Below are 19,371 nucleotides of genomic sequence, written 5' to 3'. Positions count from 1 at the left end.
GTGTGGTGCAGTTCTTTGGCCAGGAGCTATGTGCCACTTAGGATATTTCCCCAATTGTTTATTTGTGATGTTCTTGTGCTGTTTGGCAGTCATGGTTGCTCATCTGCTGTTCAGCTGTGTGTGCTTCCCAGTCCTCTGGTCAAGTTGATTCCACCTTTGTATCGCAGATTTGTGCATCTGTTGTTGTTTTGTTGGATGTATGTGTGTTGGCTGTGGTATTGCTTCACTTCCTGGGTGTGCTGTTGTGTTTGTGCTGTGCTGATTAGTGTTGTGTTGGTTGATGCTGTGTCACTCATGTCTGTGTGTGACTGGTATGCATGGTGTGCACACACTGCTTGCTGTGCGTACAGTGCTGTGTGTATGTTGCCTTATCATTGCCTGATGTGCATCCCCTAAAGTCCTGCAGTGTTTGCTTTGTGATTTTTTTGCATGTGCATCTGTTGTTTGTTTGATGTGACTGTGTTGTTCTGTGATGGTGCACTTCTTGTGTGTGTATTGTGGTATGTTGTGTGTGCATTGTTCCTTAGTGATGAGGTTGTGCACTACAGTTGTGTATGTGCTCCCATTGCATTTCCACTGTTTGACTAAGAGGGTATGTCTGTTTTGTTGTGGTTCTGTGTGTGTTTCAGTTGGGTTATGTGTTTGTGTGTTGTGTTTCTGCAGACATTTGTTCTGGCATCCCTGTATGTGTGTGATGTTTGTGGCTACACCCAGGGTGTGTATTTGTTTGTGTGTGTATGGACTGGAAGTATTGGCAGCCTTCAGTGTGTTTGGCACTGGTGTTGTGTGCTTCTGGTGTGAGGGGGGTATGTGTGTGCATTCCTCCTGGTGTTTTACAGCCATGGAGTGTGTCAATGGGCCATGTGTGTTGTGCAGCTGGTATACTCCTGTGAGGTGGTTGTATGCATGTGTGGTTCTTCCCAGTTTGACTTCCGGGCCTTCCTTTCATCCTTGTGCCTATACCTGGTTTGCCTTGCTGTCACATGTGTTGTTGCACTGTGGTGCCTTTTGTTTGACTTCACTGACTGTACCAGCCATGTGTTGTTTGATGGTCTGAGGGGGGTGGTCTGTATTTCTTGTCTTGCATGTGATGTGCACATGCTTGTTGTGTGTCTACATGGCCTTCCATTTGTGTGCATCCCACTTTGGCTTTCCTATTTGTTGTGCTCAATTGCTGTTGGCATTTGGGGTGAGTATGTGTCTGTGTGTCAGTCTGTGGTATGTATGTGTGACTATGCAGGCTGTGTGTCCATTTGTATGTTTGTTCCTTGCATGTGTTCATTTGGTGCTTGTACTCATGTTCGTTTCCATGAGTGTGGTGGTGTTGTGGTGTGGTGTGTGTGTTTCCCTGGCCCTGTGCTACTGTGCTGTGTGTTCCTGTGCAGCCACTCCTACTGTGGCTGTTTCCCTTGTTGTTTGTTGTGTGGTGCAGGGTGTCATTTGACCTGGTTTGTTGTTGTGCATGGTAGTGCACAAGATGGGCACATGGCATGTGTCTTCATGGGGTGTGCTAATGTGTGGTGGGAGGAGGTGTGGCTCTGTGGGCTTTGTGCCCTGCCCATGACTTGGACTGGCCCTGCCTTCTGCATTGTGCGTATGTATTCCCTTGTGTTCTCCGCTGCTTTGACGTGACCGGGACATTGCTGCAAGATCACTGTAGATGTGTGTCCAGGATGCAGAGGGGTGACTTGGTGGCAGGTGGGTCATGTGTGGGTGCCCTTGTGGATGTGTTCCTGTCCCCATCAGGGTGTCTGATGTGGATTTGGACCCTCTGTCAGCCCGTGCATTGTGTTTGTGTATTTGCAGGTACAGCACCAGAGAAACGTGTAGAGCTGGGTCCATGGCGGTGTTGACCGGGTGGTGTGGACTGGGAGTCTGCTTTCGAGCTCCGCTGTTGAGATTCGGCCGTCTCTGGTTGAGCGGTGTCTCCGCTGCGGTGCGTCTGCTTGTTTGGGGCATCCTAATTGGTAGAGCAGGGCTGACGTCATTGGCTCCCACCGCCGCGATGGCAGGCGCACTTTGATGGCAGTGCGCGTCACACTGTGGCGGACGGGAATTGGTCTATGTTTGGTCATACTAATATGGCGGACGTGAGTACCGCTGCTCGCGGGCAGGAAAATACATTTTTCCACACCCCCGGCACCACGGTGGTGCCACCACCCGACATCCTAATGGACCCCTTAGTGTCAAGACCCTCATCAGGAGGCCAACTTCCACGTGCATCGCCTATTGCCTCTGTCAGCACTGCCAAGTAGACGTACAACACTACTACTAACCGTCCCACTACTACAATTATGAAAATTCTGACTATTTCAGGCTCCTAAAGTTATGAGAATGGCTTTAGCAGCAAGTATTAGTGATTTTTTATGTATATTGAATAAATGAACAACTGTTGTTGACCTCCTCTCTAGATTAGAGAAACAGTGCCACCATGTTGCAGATTGTCATAAGCACTGGTGTTGACAATTAAGTGTCAGTGTTGAGCATCAGAAACCAACTGCTCAAATTAAGCACTGGCAAAGCCACAAGTCTGGAGGATGGCGGGTGAGTAAGAGGCAACAGATTTGTTCTGGGAACACTTTTCCAGTCCTGTCTTTGGGGCAGGAATCCCAACCATTTCTAAAAAAAGGAGAATCAGAGAACACTGAAAATATACACTGGATGTGATGATGCTTGTCAGACTAATATACATTTTCTTCAAAGTAAAAACCTAACAATGATGGAGAACTAAACATACCACTTATGTACGCAATTTGGACTCATTCCCTACCCCCAACTTTATCTGTAGTATTCTGTTGCTCCATGAGCTGAGTCCGAGCTATTTAACTACCATTACCAAAACATAGCAACAAATAGGGACTCACTTGATCCTGTGCCAGGAACTCCTGTGCCAGCCTGCAATGGAAAAAAAAATCGTCAGTCTATTCTCAACTTGTGTACTACTTTAAAGTACGTATTGTGTGAGGAATCATTCAGAAAGTTAACTTGTATTTCAGATCATAGTGACAAACACCAGGGAACTTGACCTACTGAGTATGGGAAGTGAATCCTTTAGTATTCCTCATTGTTTGAATACACAGTTTCCTCAGTGGGTGGAGGTGTGCGGTGGGGGGAGGCGGTGTATACTAAGCAGGAAGCTATTAAAAGGCAGACTTCAGCTCAAAACATGTATCAGTGTAAGACTTTGGTTAAAAATAGCTCTGAGATTCCTGACACGTCCACTATTTTGGAATTAGTTAGATCTCAGTTTTATACTTTATACATGATTGATTGAATGCATTTTTTATAATAACTTTTGAAAACATTTCCCTCAATACAGTCATTTTCTCGTTACATGTCATGGGCATATTTTACTGGATAAAAAAGCTGCCTTTCACATGGTATTGGTGATGTGACGAAAAATTATACTTCATTGTCCTGTGCACATTTTCTCTCGTTAGTTCTGTGTTTTTCTCCGGTGAACTCAACAATCATGCAAGTCTGTGGGAGGCGCTCCATATTTTTACCTTCCTATTTGTAATCAGGTATGGCCTTCAATGTCCGAAGGACCCCCGAATCAGGTCTAGCATAAAAGACAGCACAGATTTCTGGCTGAAAAATACCTATTGTGGGCTTACCAAGAACTTACAGTAGGCTTAAAGCCTGACATTGGTGGGATTTAATTGGCTTTATTGTCATTCTAATTTCCTGTCTTCTTAATTGATGACTTGCCTTGACCAGCTTGTGTTTGTACCTCCCCTGGAGCATAGCTTTTTACCATCTTCTTTATTTCGCTCAGTTGTGTCCTTCCATTGCTTACTTTTAGAGAACTATTTTTTTATTTTTTTGATTACGCTGCTCCCCATATTCTGGTCATCCTTCATTACTCCTTCCTCTGTCCAATTCTTCTCCCCCAACGACAGTGCTCTGTTTCCTCTATCCGCCACCCACTTTATTGTGTTCCTGCACAATGTTTCTCCACCTCCATGTTCATTTTTCCCTTATGCTGTTTTTTGCCTCTCCTCCTCCACACCAAACCACATCCCCATCTGCTAATTCACTGGCATCCCATTCCTGCTGTCTATTTTTTTTTATTTATTGTACATTCGCCCAAAGAACCTTGATTTTTTTTATTTACCCATCCAAGTGGTGTCTGTGATATAAAAAACAAAGAAAAGAGAGCCTGGATCATTTTACTGGCCAACACATGCACTGTAATGCACGCTCTCGCCAAGCAATGATGCAACAAGTTGAGGCTTCGTGCCTTGATTTCTATTTGTTTTTTTAACAATATACAACATCAAGAAAAAGTATTTTTCTTTTCACTCCAACACTGTAGATTATCATTAAAAGCCATTAGCAAAGCCAATAGGTCCCAGAGTTGAGATCTATTGGCTTTGCCAATGCTTGCTTGTGAGGGTGGCTAATGACATTCAACCCAGGCTATGTGGTGGTACAGGACATTTAAAGTCCAAGAGCTCAGGCCCTTTAACTTGCACTCCTTTGAGTACCGGGTGGCTCTCCTAGCACAAAAGGGCTGTTCATTCACAATAACTGGGATACAGTGCCATCATCATGTATGATTTAAGATTAAGAAAGATATGTGTGTGGTTTTCATATGCTTTCTATATGGTTAGGTTCAGTTAGACAAAGTGTGTGTGCTGCACATAAAGGTGTTTTCTGTTTGGAAAGTTAGTTTATGCAAAGGTATCACTCTCCAAAACCTCTTCTACTTTAAGGGTGAAGGAGGTCAATTGTCCATTCATTAGTTTAAAGTATGCTTCTTTATAAAAATGTACCTCACACAGAAAGTTTAAAAACAAATTATGTTTCTCAAGTTGATTATGTTTTTTAATTAGGTTAATGTAATAAGTGTTAAAATCCCAAAGATTACGAGTGGCAATCGAAGTGCTGAATTGATATATTTTATTCATGACATATTTGGTGAAGTGAGCCATACACACAAGGAAAGCAGGGGCAGTGATGTCACCCATAGTGGCCTGCTACAGTGGTGGGAGTTGGCTCCTCCTAAAAAGGGGGAAGCCACAGAGCACTGGATGAGGCCGACTCAAGGAAAGAAGGCACCATTAAACCTGTGCTCTGTGCCTTAACCAGGGTCGCAGAAGAAATATTGCAGCATCCAGGGCACTAATCATGCTGCAAGTCTCACTAGTGGAGGAGTTTTTCTGATGCACAGTGGTTGAAAATCATGGCAAAACCAATGTTCACAACCATGGCAGACGACCAGGCACGGAACTCAGACACACATTTCATTCTTAAACCAATGTAGTTCCCACCACACCTGCTCATCAATAACTGAAAAGTCATATCAAACATCACCACAAAGGCTCTGGTTGTAGTTCATTTGTAAAGAAAGTTTGAAGCCACTACATAAATCTATAAAAAGTCCTAAAGAATAACCAGGACTCTTGAAAGGTCAGAACCTTGCATGAATTCCTTTAATGGGGCGTAAGCATTCAAGGATTGTGAACAAAGAGGGTAGTGCTGTATATGATATAATGCTCTTAACACCTGCAAGGATTGATATTTCAGGTAGACTGACTTTTCGGCAGGCAGATAATTGTCCTTGTAAGATCTGCAGCCTCTCGTGCAGAACACTGATCCGCTCTGTGTGTCTTGACATGGATTCTCTGAGCTGCTGAGGCAGTACGATTTATGACTCAGGGACAATGAGACAGTAAGCCATTGTCCTTGACTATCGCGAAGACTAGCCATGAGTTTTCCAAGGCTTCAAAGCTATTGGCACCTGAATTATCCAGTTCTTCCTGTAAATAGTAAGTGCATTCCCTAATGTGTCTGATGAACCAGCAATTCTTTCGCGATCTATTGGTAGTATGTCAAACCTAAAAGTTGCACCTAATGCTGGTAGTGTACCCATATGGGAACTATAGGAATTTCTGCTCCAGCTTTACAGTGAAACATGAAGGTAAGGTTCCCTGCCAATGACTGAAGTCATGGAGTATCGCTTTATCACTATTGAAATTACCTCCTGAAGTCTTGATCCACACCTTCAGAAGGAGACTGGACAGCACCAATCCAAGACAGATAAGTATTTTCCTTTAGTGTTCTGTACCAAAGAGTCTTTTCTCAAACCAGCCACACAAGACCATTTTAACCCATATCTCTCTTATACCTTGTTGGAAGGCTGCTTTCTTGATGAAATACAAACTATTAAAGTGGAAATTAGCTTATAACTTGGAGGAAAGCTGGGGTGGCGGGGGCAGAAGGCGATGAAATTCAATTTTTCACAAACTTGAGTGCCTACTTGTCACTTATTGATCTTTTCCAGATGGATAATATTTTCTGTTAGAGGGATGTTGTTGACATCATCATGCCTTTGAACATGAGGAACCAGCAGAGACACAAGGGTGAACCTGACCCCTTGTATGCTCTTGAAAAATAAGTGGAAACTTCCTCTCTGTAGAGAAGGGGTTTGAAAGAGCAATGGAAATATGACTTTACTTTGGCCCTGAAAGTATTCATATTGTTGCTATTTGGGGGGACACCTCAACAAACTTCTAAATCCTTTGTATGACCAAATTCTGGCTGTTGGACCTGGGGTTACCAGTCCACATAGGGTAGCCTGGCACAGAGTGGAAAGAACTTCCCCAAGGCAATAGTGTTCCACTTGCATCGCATCTTTCACAGTAACCCAATGCCCATCCACCAAAAAGGAAACACCACACCGTGTTTAGAAAAGTAGAAAATCTTTATATTCTCTTTTGGCTAGTTTCTTGTATCTTCCTCAGTTGCAAAATCAGTATCACATTTACATTTATGACAGTACATTTGAATTACTTGCTTTTATAATCTTTCCCAGTTTCCTAGGATTTTGGTTCTCTGGCAAATCTTGCGTAGTCAAAACATTTATTTGATTGGAAAGCAGTGTAGTAAACTCAGTTCACTATTCCCCCTCCCTTATCTGAAAGTGAAGTAGGCTCTAGACAGTTCTGCTGTACTTTGTCACCATAACTAGGCCTCCACCATTAACATTCATACATTTTTCACACAAATGCGGCTCAATTTGAATTATCAGGCAAGAAAGCAAGTAAATTACTCCAGAAATTATTTTCCCCTGAGGCAATAAATTCAGCAGACAGCTTTCCTCAGTTTTTCAACATCACCCTGGTGTATTCGGCAGTTCTCACACAAGGGGCACTTTCCTGCCCCGTAACTTTCCTCTTCTGCAGACTGTGTGGAAAGTAGTATGGTTTCAAATGCCTTCCCCCCCCTGTCTTGGTTTCACTCCTCCGTGTCTTTCAGCAGAACCCTATCAACTCTGTTGGCGGCAGTGAGGCCCTCTCAGCACCCGGGGCTCCCACTCACACTTCAACTGTCTTACCAGGGTTCTGCCGGATAACTTTCTGTCCGCTCGCTCAACTCGTGCTTCTGTAGCATTAATCTGTCCCTGGCCCTCACGCTGCAGGATCCTAGCAGCTGTCCGCGCCAGGATTGCACAGCGATTCACTCAGCGTTGCTCTCGGACTTGTGTCCCCGCCCTCCTCTCGCTCATCAGAGAGGGAGGGTACTGAACACGGGCCGGCCTCCTCTGCTTCCCGCCCCCTTCTTCCGGCGCTCGCTGGGCGGCAGGATTCACGTACTCCCGCGATGCGACCCCAGGGGAACGGACGCTCTGCTGACTAGAAGGGGCCCCCTCGCCTATCTCTAGAACTCCTCAGCGGGGCCTGTGGACTCTGTCAGACCGCCTCGGAAGCACAGCTCAGCAGCGGAGACTTCAGCGGGCCAGCCGTCCTTAGGTAGGGTGACTTTTTCTCTGCGCTTTTACAAGCAAAGTTCTGGGGGCAGTGGCGGTGATTACCTGACTTCCCCCCCCCCCGCCTTCTTCCTTGCCTCGTACTATGACGGCAGTTCAATTAAGGTTATGGCATGAGGGGAAAACCTGACAGTCTCTTTAAACCCTCTCACTATTGACCGACCCTCAGACAGGCATAGCCCCGGGAGGAACCCGGGCCCGCAAGGTACGTTCGAAGTGTCGATGATCAATGTGTCCTGCAATTCAGATTAATTCTCGCAACCTGCTGCACTCTTCATTGACGCGCGAGCCGAGTCACAGGCAACTTTTTGAAAATATTTGCATATCTGCGGGCCCAGGAGAGGTGGGAGGAAGGTGACGCCGTCCATCCACCACCCGCACGGCGAGAAGGCCCTGGCGCCCCGTTCAAGCTTCCCCTCTGGGAGTCAGACTGCACCATTGGGAGAAAAAAGCATTACCAGGCGCTCGACCCAGGAGTCCCCCGCCCACCCACAGGCGAGGGGGGTTCCCATAGTGACAGGAAAAGGCAGCAGCCCCACCACTACCAGTCCCTCCCGGGGTAATGGGGAGGGACTGCGCGAGTCTTAAACCTCTCGGCCCGGCTGCAAGAGACCTGGCCAAATCGGGTACCCGGCAATGAGAGAGGGTCGCCCCACCTGCACGTCAGACGTTTTTCACCATGCAGCCCGAGCCGTGCCAGCAGGTTGGTGGGAAGCCCACCCTACCCTTGCTTGGGTCAGAGGCACTGCCGGGGTAGAGCCAGGCCGCTCCCCATCTCGCACTTCTCCCACTGAGTGCATCGGTCCCCTCGCAGGCCCTCAGCTCCTTCTCCTCTAAGCTGCCCTGCTGCACGAGAATGGCTGCTCCTAGGTCACCCGAAGCACAGACGGGCTGGGACTCGGGCACAGGGGGCCCAGGGCAACAGGGTCTTTCAGGGTGGTCCCAGCCAGGGGAGGCACTGCCATTCAGTTTACCTACTACCTCGGGGGTCATGCCGGGTGAGCGTGGGTTCTTTATCGGGAGGGACCACTGCTGTGCCCCTCCCAGAGAGAGGGACAGGGGCTGGGGCTGCCCCTCATTACCTGTTCCTCAGTCAGTCTGGTCCTCCCTGGCAGAGGAAGACCTGCTGAGGCCTGGTCCTTACCCAAGCACCCCATGCAGCCAAGGACAGTTCTGCTGGCCAGGGTGCATGAGGGCAGGGCCGGGTCTTGTACCAAGCGTGTGCTTGCAGGGGACGGCTGAGGTTTTCGGGCTGGCACTGTCCGTCGCTCGGGCTGCTCCGCTGTTCTTCTGCAGGTTCACCTACGGAAGCCTTGTTACGACTTTTACTTCCTCTAGATAGTCAAGTTTGATTGTTTTGTCGATGTTCCGCCAGGGCCGTTGCTGACCCCAGCGGGGCAAATCCGAGGACCTCACTAAACCATCCAATCGGTAAAAACGATGGGCGGTGTGTAGAAAGGGCAGGGACTTAATCAACGCAAGCTTATGACCACACTTACTGGGAATTCCTTGTTCACGGGAAGTAATTGCAATCCCTATCACAAATGGGGTTCAGTGGGTTACCCGCACCTGTTGGCGAAGGGTAGACATACGCTGATCCGTTCAGTGTAGTATGCGTGCAGCCCCGAACATCTCAGGGCATCACAGACCTGTTATTGCTCGATCTTGTGAGGCTGAACACCACTTGTCCATCTAAGAAGTTGGACGCAGACTGCTGGGGGTAGCTTAACTAGTTAGCATGGAGCAGTCTCATTCGTTATCAGAATTAAACAGACAAATCACTCCACCAACTAGGAACGGCCATGAACCACCACCCACAGAATAGAGAAAGAGCAATCAATCTGTCAATCCTTTCCGTGTCCGGGCCGGGTGATGTTTCCTGTGTTGAGTCAAATTAAGCCACAGGCTCCACTTCTAATGGTGCCCTTTTGCCAATTCCTTTAAGTTTCAGCTTTGTAACCACACTCCCCCCGGAACCCAAAGACGTTGGTTTCCCGGAAGCTGCTCGGCGGGTCATGGGAATAACACTGCCGGATCGCTAGCCGGCATCGTTTATGGTCGGAACAACAACGGTATCTGATTGTCTTCAAACCTCCAACTTTCAATCCTGATTAATTAAAACAGTGTTGGCAAATGCTTTCACTTTAGTTCGTCTTGCGCCGGTCAAAGAATTTCACCTCTAGCGACACAATACGAATGCCCCCGGCCGTCTCTCTTAATCATGGGCTCAGTTCTGAAAAACAAAATAGGACCGGAGTCTATTTCATTATTCCTAACTGAAGTATTCAGGCGACCAGCCTGCTTTGAACACTCTAATTTATTCAAAGTAAACATTTCGGACACACAGGACACTCAGTCAAGAGCATTAACAGGGGTGCCAAGAGACAGGGGCTGGAACAGGGGGTAGCTCACCTCGCGGCGGAGGCGGACCGCCAGCTTGATCCCAAGATCCAACTATGAGCTTTTTAACTGCAGAACCTTTAATATACTCTATTGGAGCTGGAATTTCCTCTGCTGCTGGCAGCAGACTTGCCCTCCAATGTACTCATTCCGACTACAGGGCCTCAAAAGTGTCCTGTATTGTTATTTTGCGTCACTACCTCCTTGAGTCGGGAGTGGGTAATTTGCATGCCTGCTGCTTTCCTTGGATGGATGTGGTAGCCGTTTCTCAGGCTCTCTCTCTAGAATCTAACCCTGATTCCCCGTTATCAGTGGTCACCATGGTAGGCACAGAAAGTACCATTGAAAGTTATTAGGGAAGACATCCGAATGTATTGTCGCCGTCACGGGGACGTGGGTTCGGCCCGAGGTTCTCTAGAGTTACCAAAGCGGCCGGGTGAGCACGGATTGGTCTTGGTCTGATAAATGCACGCATCCCGGGAGGTCAGCGCTTGTCGGCAAGCATTGGCTCTAGAATTACCACAGTTATCCAAGTAACAGATGGAGCGATCAAAGGAACCATAAATTAGTTAGTGAGCCATTTGCAGTTTCACTGTGCTTGCCGTGTGTACTTACATGTGCATGGTTTAATCTGTGAGACAAGCATATGCTACTGGCAGGATCAACCAGGTAGCCGCACCTGCTGACGGGGTGGGTTCGGGAGCCGCATGCCCATCTCCCCGACCAACAACCTTCACACACCCCTCCCTCTCGGGAACCTGCTAGGTGAAGGAGCCAGCCCGCCTGGGCAGAAGAGCTTGTTGGAGGGGTGGAGAGGTGCAGTCGCACTGGCACCGGCAGGCCCAGCTGTCTCCCACCGAAAGGAAGAGGCAAGCCGAGGTGCAGCCTGAGAGAGCTACAGGGGTGTCGAAGCCTGGTGATGGCAGCACTCCTCGGAATGGTTGTTCAGAGCTGCTGCCGAAATGTGCTGGGCAGAGACACATGGGGATTACAGGCCTGCCGGACGTCAGCAACAAGGGCCTGGTGCCACCCAACCCCTTTCGCTCTGGTTGGACAACTGGCGGGCACAAGCTGCCGGGGCTGCTCAGCCTTCGTACTGCTAGGTAAGGTAAAGGACCTCCCGCCAAAGAAAGGCCCTTGAGTCAGAAGGTCCATGCTGGGTGGAAGCTCTTTGCTTGAAACAACAGCAGAGGATGGCCAAGCAGTCCATCCCTAAACAGCCCGAGAGTGCCCAATCTATCAGCGTATGGCCAGGGCCTCCCCTTGCAGGCCGCCCTGCACAAGGGATTCCGCTTCGCGTCCCTGCCTGCTCCTGGGGTGATCAGGCTCGGAGGAAAGGCCTATTGGGAAGGGGATGAGAGGCAGGTGTGGACCCAGCGGGCAGACCTGGGTCCTGCCTTCCCCTGACTGACCCTCTCCCTAGTATTCCGTAGGATAATTAACCCCCTTTCTTGTAATCCATACACACTGAGTGACAAAGGGGACCCAAGGTGCGAAACAGCCCAACATCCTGGATCCCTTGCTGGCATCGGGGAGGCAAATGAGCCCTGCCATCTGGTCACCCCATTGGAAAGCATTGCGTGCGACAAATGGCCGAGGGGATAGGTGCGAGCAGATGGCCGAGGGGAGAGGCACGACCAGATAGCCAAGCTCGAAGTGCAGTCATCTGGTCGCTCTGTGCCCTAATGGAAGGGTAAGCAGGAGGTGAGGCATGGGGGGTCAGAGGCCCGGGGCCTCAGCTGGGCCTCATCCATGGGGCCGCGAGGGGGGAGCTGGGGGGCCCTCCAAACCTGGGCCCGTGGACACCTTGACAAGTAGTCAAAGCGGGGGAGGTCTGCATGGGACAGACGGACCCCTATCTCTGGCCCTTCGTATAGTGGCAGGCGGGGGAATAGGGCTGGAGCATCTGACCAGAGTCCCAGACCCAGCCAGGGCTCCCGGGCCCAAAGGTGCAGGGAAAGCCTCCTCTGGCCCGCAGGACCCCGTCCCTGGCACCCGGCAGCGTGGCAGGATCGAGGACGGACCCCTGGCTAGAGGGGCATCCTGGCCCGTCTGGCTGCTGGCTGAGGACCGTGAGGGGTTTTGGGGTACCCTGTCCCTAGTAATCTGGAGGAAAGGTACCCCCTTTCTGGTAACCCATGCTCACCGCAAGACTAAGGGGACCCTAGGCGTGGACACGCCTGACCTCCTCGAGCCCAGGCTGGGATCAGAGAGGCAGAGAACCCCTCATCGGGACTTTCAGGCCGGCCCAGACGTGGTCACCCCATTGGAAAGCATAGCACGTGACCAGATGGATGAGGGGAAAGGCGCAACCAGATTGCTGGGCCCGAGGATGCCCATCTGCCTGCCCGAGCCTTCACCGTAGGGGTCCCACCTGCCCTTGCAGGGCTCAGGGGCTCTGCGTCCCAGGGGCTCGGGGAGCCCGCATGCGCTCTCAGGCCTGGACAACCAGGGGAGGACCGTCCGGGGTCTGGTGAAGCGTGTCCCAGGCACTTTGCCACTTGGCAGGCCGAAGGAGGGACCCCGAGAGGCGTTTCAGCATACCCACCCCCTAGTAATCCAGAGCAAAGCTACCCTTCTCTGATGGAGGGGACCCGGGGCACGGAGGTGCCCGACCTCCTAGAGCCCTGGCTGGGATCAGGGAGGCAGACAAGCCCTCATTGGGAGTTCCAGGCTGGCCGGGCCCGGCCATCTGGTCAACCCATTGGAAAGCATTGTGTGCGACCAGATGGCCAAGGGGAAAGGTGCGACCAGATGGTTGGGACCAAAGGATTCCCATCCGCCTGCCCCGAGCCTTCATGGGAGGGCTCCTGCCTGCCCCTGCTGGGCTCCGGGGCTCTGTGTCCCAGGGTTTGGAGACCCCAGCTGGGCCTCAGGCATGGGGAGCCAGCAGGGGCTCTTGGGCCCGGACACCCAAGGGAGGACCGGCCAGGGCCCGATGGAGCCTGTCCTGGGCACTTTTCCACGCGGTGGGCCGAAGGAGGGAGCCCCGGATGGTGGGGAGGTGTTGTCTGGGCCTAGCCCATCTGGTCCCTGGCTAAGAACCGCCAGCCCGAGAGGGGTTCAGGCATACTCTGCCCCTAGTAATCTGGAGGAAAGCTACACCTCTTGCTGGCACCGAGTGACGAAGGCCACCTAGGGCACGGAGGCACCCGACACACAGGAGCCCTGGCTGGGATTGGGGAGGCGGACGAGCCCTCATTAGGACTTCCAGGCCGGCTCGGCCATCTGATCACCCAATTGGAAAGCATTGCAAGTGACCAGATGGCAGAGGGGAAAGGCGCGACCAGATGGCCGGGACCGAAGGATGCCCATCTGCCCACCCCGAGCCTTCACGGTAGGGGTCCTGCCTGTCCTTGCAGAGCGTGGGCACTCTGCGTCCCAGGGGCTCGGAGACTCCAGCTGGGCTTCAGGCCCGGGGCTGAGAATGGGGTCCCCGGCGGACTTCCGACCCATGGCAGAGCTTAACCGATCCCTGGGCCTGCCCAGCGGTCCTGGGCCAGGCCACACGGGGAGTCATGCCTGGGACACCAAGGGCCCTGGCCTATGCTTCTGAACCCAGCCAAGCTGGGGAAGGCCGGCATGGGCCCAGGTCGTGGAATGGAGACCAGGGTCGGAGCACCCGGCCAGAGCTCTCGGGCCCAGATGCCCAGGGGAGGACTGCCCAGGACCGATGGAACCAGTCCCGGACACTTTGTCACGCAGCAGGCAAGAGGACAGAGCCCCTGACAGGGGGATAGGTAGTGCAAGGTCCCAACCCATCTGGTCCCCGGATGAGAACCACCAGCCCGGGAGCCATTTCTGGAATACCCTGTCCCTAGTAATCCAGAGGAAAGCTACCCTTTTTTTTTGGTAACCCGTGAGCACTGAGTGACAGAGGGGACCCAGGGCACGGGGTGCCCTACCTCCTGGAACCCTGGCTGGGATCGGGGAGGCAGGCAAGCCCTCTTTGGGACTTCCAGGCCAGCCCAGCCATCTGGTCAACCCATTGGAAAGCATTACGCATGACCAGGTGACCGAGGTGGAAGGCGCGACCAGATGGCCGGGCCCAAAGGATGCCAATCTGCCCTCCCGATCCTTCGTTGGAGGGCTCCCACCTGCCCATGCAAGGCTCAGGGGCTCTGCATCCCAGGGGCTCATCAGAGCCCTCAGCTGGGTCTCGGGGACAGGGCTGCAAAGGGGCCCCCAAGGGATCTCTGACCTGGGGCCCGCAGGCACCTTGACATGCAGGCAAAGTGGGGGAGGCCTGCCCTGGCCAGATGGACCCCCATGAGGGGTACCCAGACCCTCGGCTAGCCACAGGACGTGGGTTCCTACACCCCAGGACCTGCTGGAGCCCTGGAACTGGTTCCTGCTTCTGAACCCAGCCAGGCTAGGGAGGGGGGAGCCTCCCCGGGCACCAAGGACCACTGTCCTGAGCAGACAGACCCTTGGCAGGCCACAGGACAGGTGCTCCCACACCCCAGGCACTGTCCAATCCCACACCCCGGGCCCGGTTCCTTCTTCTCAGCCCAGCCAGGCTGGGGGGATCTGGGAGCCTGCTCAGGCATGAGGGACCCAGTACCAGGCACACAGACCCTCGGCTGGCCGCAGGACGTGGGCTCCTGTTTCAAGGATTTTTTACATAATTCCGTGGAACTATGCATAGTGGCATTATGCCAACTCTGCCCAGGGTTAAAACAAATGTAAGAAGGACTGTGGGTGTAGAAAAGTGCTCAGAGAGAGTACGGTTTGAGAACATGACAACACTGATGCAGCTCAGCTAAATTAAAGGTACTGGTACTGTGAAGATAGAGACACCATTCACATGCCAGAAGTCACCATTTATTCCCCTTCTGTAGCAACAGCTTAGTTGAAGGTGAAATCTCCAACATGCAATAGCAAAGCCAAATTGTTCTAAGCATAAGCTATTTGGCTTTGTCAATTTTTTTTTGTGGCAGACCGGAAGGGCTAGCAAAGAAATATGGGGCAGGAGGTTTTCAAGTGTTAGGATGCGGCCAGTGCTGGCAGCGTCATAACGCTCTTTAGGTCAAGCCTGGGCAGCACATGTGCACACTGTAATGTACACTGTGGACTGAAATCCTTCCTCTTTTTTTCAGTGGTTTCCATTTGTGCCTTTTAGAAATGCATGTTTCTGTTTCGTCAGCATGTCTAATTACTCCAACCTTTTGTTGATTTAGATCCTCTCTGCGGACTGTCCCTGCTGCATGAGTTATTACACCTTTTTTTTTACTTGGTATTCTGTTGTGGACAATTTTTCTTTAAGATGTGCCTCAGACTTGTGTATCAGCATAGCACCTGATTCATGTACGCCGCGCTTGCATTTTCCAAGGAGTATATATTTTTATTACAATCAGCATGACTGCAACCGCAGGGAGTTGTGGTTGTCTTTTGTTTGCCATATTCTGCCTGATTCCGACTTTCACACTCATGCCGCCGCCCCCGTCAAGCAACTCTGTTTGTACCTGGCTCCATATCGCAGGCCCCTGGTAGGCTCGTCATCGCCCCAGTGGCCACCGCAGTTGCACAAGTCACTGCTGGACTGCGCAGTCAAGAACGTGGCTGAGAGCTGGTCCTTCGAGCAGGTGGTGTAGTGCTTCAGCCGCATCCCTGAGCCAGCGCAACACCGCATTGTCTACAGGAGCTTCCCCCGCTCCCAGCACCCATTCCTGGCAGATGTCTTACAGAAAAACACCTCTGACACAAGTATACATGATCGAATAGCGTATTGCGCTGTATACTATTGTACACAATACACTCTTTCAATATGGAGGGTTCATGTTAGTTCTCTTTTGTTATCTGCACCCTCGTGTGCAAGTTATTTTGGCATCCGCGATTCTACTGTCACTCACCTTCTTTGCAACAGATGGGGAGGACTTCTGATAGAGGGGTAAGGGTAATATGCTTGTGCTACTTTCACGGCACCTAGCAATATACGTCCACATCACTGGCAGGTATATCACGTATTATGGCACTGTTTATTTTACACAATACCCAGTAAGTTTAAGGATCATTAATGTTACCATTTTCATTCTAGTTTTAGATGCATTGCGGCCGCAGCTAATGTACTTCTGTTGGAATAACGCTCAACACTAATGCTCCAGAAGGCTGCTGCCTACTTTTTCATACTTGGTTTTGAGTGAGTCTTATAGTCTCCCTTGATCAGGTTCACTGCAGCCTCCCCAGATGGACATATTCTATGCTGTTCTGACACAGATTTACAGGGGCAGGGAATACAATGCCGCACCCAAACCTGTGTTCTATACACTGTAATGGAAACTCAGTCGATGTTTCCTAATCGGTCTCAGAAGACGTGCCCACCTGTCAAAACCAGCCACCGTTGGTGATCCTTAATACAATATAAGCAATATATGTTTGAACATAAAAAGGAGTGACAGTGAAGTTGTGCCGGCTGTACTTAGCCTGTGGTTGTTTAGCGTGATACGCCATGCGCTCTGGTTCAAGATTCTACTGATCTTGAACCATACGTTTCCTTAGTCAAACGTGACCTTCCTAAGAACTGAATCCGTTGCTGAAATTAGCGCTCCTTCATTTTACTGGGCCAATACCCTACAGGATTCTTTTGGATCATTACTCGCCCTGAAGAAGCCCACATGGGCGAAACGCGTTGGCTGTGTTGCACAATCTACCAGTATAAACCCAAAACATTGAATAAAAGGATTCATGACCACATTGAGATTGACTTGTCTCTGACATCGTGACCTCTCTTACTGTGTGTGCATATATTCTAGGCTGTCTTTCATACCAGGATTTTATATACTGTTGCAGTTTAACAAATCTCTCACTACCAATCTCATCATTCTTGGCACTGTATAACATTACCCGTACCCGAGGGCAGCTTCACTCTGAAGTACTACTTCATAGTAATATAAACAGGCATGCCAATTATTTGTGATTATCTTCACATTGGTTAAGGGCCTATTCGTGGCACTGTCCTGATGGTTAATTCTGCAGGTTCTGCCTAACACTAAGGTGATCACTTTCATTTTTATTTTAGGCTTTTTCATGGCCCTGCCTGATAGACATATTTAGAGTCTATGCCAATAACATACATGCAACAGACTTAGTTACACTTTACGTTCTTTGTATCAAGCAAGCATGTCTCATGGATGTGAGTTACGGTAAGGTGCCTTACTTTCACCCTGTTTACTGTGTTAAACCAATTTTAACCTGTTTTTACTATTTTTATGTGTAACTTTATTTTAACCCTGACATATTGACCACCTCTCTTACCTGCACAGAGCTCTCACTCTCCGGACCGCTCGGGTGATCCCAATAGAGCAGAGAGTGTGTCTCCTTCATTCCCTGTGGAGTTCCAGTGATGGCCGCCATCGTTAGAGAATTGGACATCTGCATTTTTAATTTATGCAAGTATTTATTGTAAAAAACATGCAGACAGAGCACTGGCCATGTTTAAATATATGGACATCATCAGAAAAGCACAAATGCATTTTGGGTGAAATGCGTGGCTCAGCTACAACAATGAATTCAGAGCTTGCGTCAGTTTGAACAATGACAAACCTGGGGCGATGTGGATTGAGAACTTGGGCTACAAGTGGATGTCGTCCACACAGCTATCAGCAACAACACACACGGCCAGTGGGTTACCAGTGACTTATCGGTCGTTTCAATATTGTCCCGCACAGCATAGGATGGGGTTTTTTAATAAGAATCAAACAGCAAAAAAAGGGGGCCTTGCACTACCGGACTTAATGTTCTACTCATGGGCTTTTCAGATGTCCTACTCTAGAATGCTTCTTAAAATGCCATCTAACCTACCTAATACATCCATGTACGGAGCCATGCTAAAGGGGACAAATCTTGCAGCAGATGGCTTTATGTTTAAGTTTGGAAGTCAGACATTCTTCAAAAATATAAAATTGAAAATATTACACTCATGGGCCAAAAACTGGCTTAACATCAGGAAAAAATTGGGCCTATTTTACTACTCAAACTATGCCCCAATATGGGACTCTCCAGGGCTACCCCTATGCCTTAAAGATAGTTTGTCCACTATAATAGAACAAGCAGGCATCAGTAAATGGGGCCAACTATTTAAAGAAAATAAACTCATAACTTGGGACGAGTTATATGAGCAGGTAGGCCCTGGGCTTTCCAGATTTAAATATATTCAAGTGGATAGTTGGGCAAGATCTGAAACCCGCAAAGACAGTAATATTGGGAAAATTAGCAATACGGAACAACAATTGGTAGAACGACCAACTGGAGGAAAAGAAGTTGCTAGATGGTACTGGCTTCTGTTGGAGGAAAGCGAAGGGGAGTTTAAACTCCCGGACGAGTTATGGGGGACAGAAATCGGGATTCCATGCGAGGAGAGGTGGATAAACTCTTTTGAGATATTACGCAATATCGTAAAGCCTTCTTGGCTTGTACGAAATCACATTTTCTCTGTACATAGGGCATACTTAACACCACGGAAACTCTCTAAATATCAAATAGGCAAAAAATGTAATAAATGCAACCTAGCAGATGCATGTGATATACATATGTTCATAGAATGTCCTAATATAAAAAAAAATTGGGAAGATGTGAAAAACACCTTAAATTCCATACTAAACACTTCTTTGTCAATAACTCTCCCACTTGTTATCTTTGGGACAGAAGGCAATATCAAAGGCAATGAAAAGTCATTTCTTTTCTACGCAATTTTGTTGTCGAGAAGACACATATGTATACAGTAGGTAGAGAAGACACCTCCTTTACACTGTTCATGGCTTACATCATTATACGAGATCTCCAAAAGAGACCTAAAGAGATCTGTAAATAAGAGAAAGTTGGCATTTTGGGATCTCTTGACCAACTGGAGATGATCCGGGGTTTTTGTTTTTTTTTTCCCCCGGGTCCGATGATTATGCCACCTTTACTCTTTTGGACCAAGGGTTAGGACAGTTCCGAACAAGGTCCAGCAGGTTGAAACATACCTAGATGGAGTCAAAAGAACGCACCCCCAGCCGTTTTTCCTCGACATATATCTCCCACCAATAGTACATATCACGTCAGTAATGTCGTGCAAGGTGGTTGGTATTTTTTCATCGGAGGGGAAGGCAGATGAGGAAAAAAAAAAGAAAAAGAAAAAAAAAAAAAGAATCAAACAGCAACAGAATTGTGATGGAATTACAATAAAGGGTTTTTCTAGAGACAATTTTGTAGATGTA

The 19,371-nt window shown here is 49.5% G+C and overlaps 1 protein-coding gene and 2 pseudogenes across 3 annotated transcripts in view; all 3 read right to left on the bottom strand.

The window, feature by feature from the left end:
* The window catches only part of LOC144823461 (receptor-interacting serine/threonine-protein kinase 3-like), a 1,695,550-nt gene that overhangs the window by 113,628 nt on the left and 1,562,551 nt on the right, over positions 1-19,371 (bottom strand). For all 3 annotated transcript variants that reach the window (XM_078681992.1, XM_078681991.1, XM_078681993.1), the window contains exon 9: positions 2,865-2,895. In XM_078681992.1, coding sequence (XP_078538118.1) covers positions 2,865-2,895 — 31 coding nt within the window. The remainder of the gene's footprint in view (positions 1-2,864; positions 2,896-19,371) is intronic.
* On the bottom strand, positions 7,934-8,083 carry LOC144825702 (5.8S ribosomal RNA; annotated as a pseudogene).
* Positions 9,055-10,846, bottom strand: LOC144825432 (18S ribosomal RNA; annotated as a pseudogene).

This window comes from Lissotriton helveticus, chromosome 3_1, assembly GCF_964261635.1.
Source record: "Lissotriton helveticus chromosome 3_1, aLisHel1.1, whole genome shotgun sequence".
NCBI lineage: Eukaryota > Metazoa > Chordata > Amphibia > Caudata > Salamandridae > Lissotriton > Lissotriton helveticus.
This window is presented reverse-complemented; position numbering and strand designations above follow the sequence as displayed.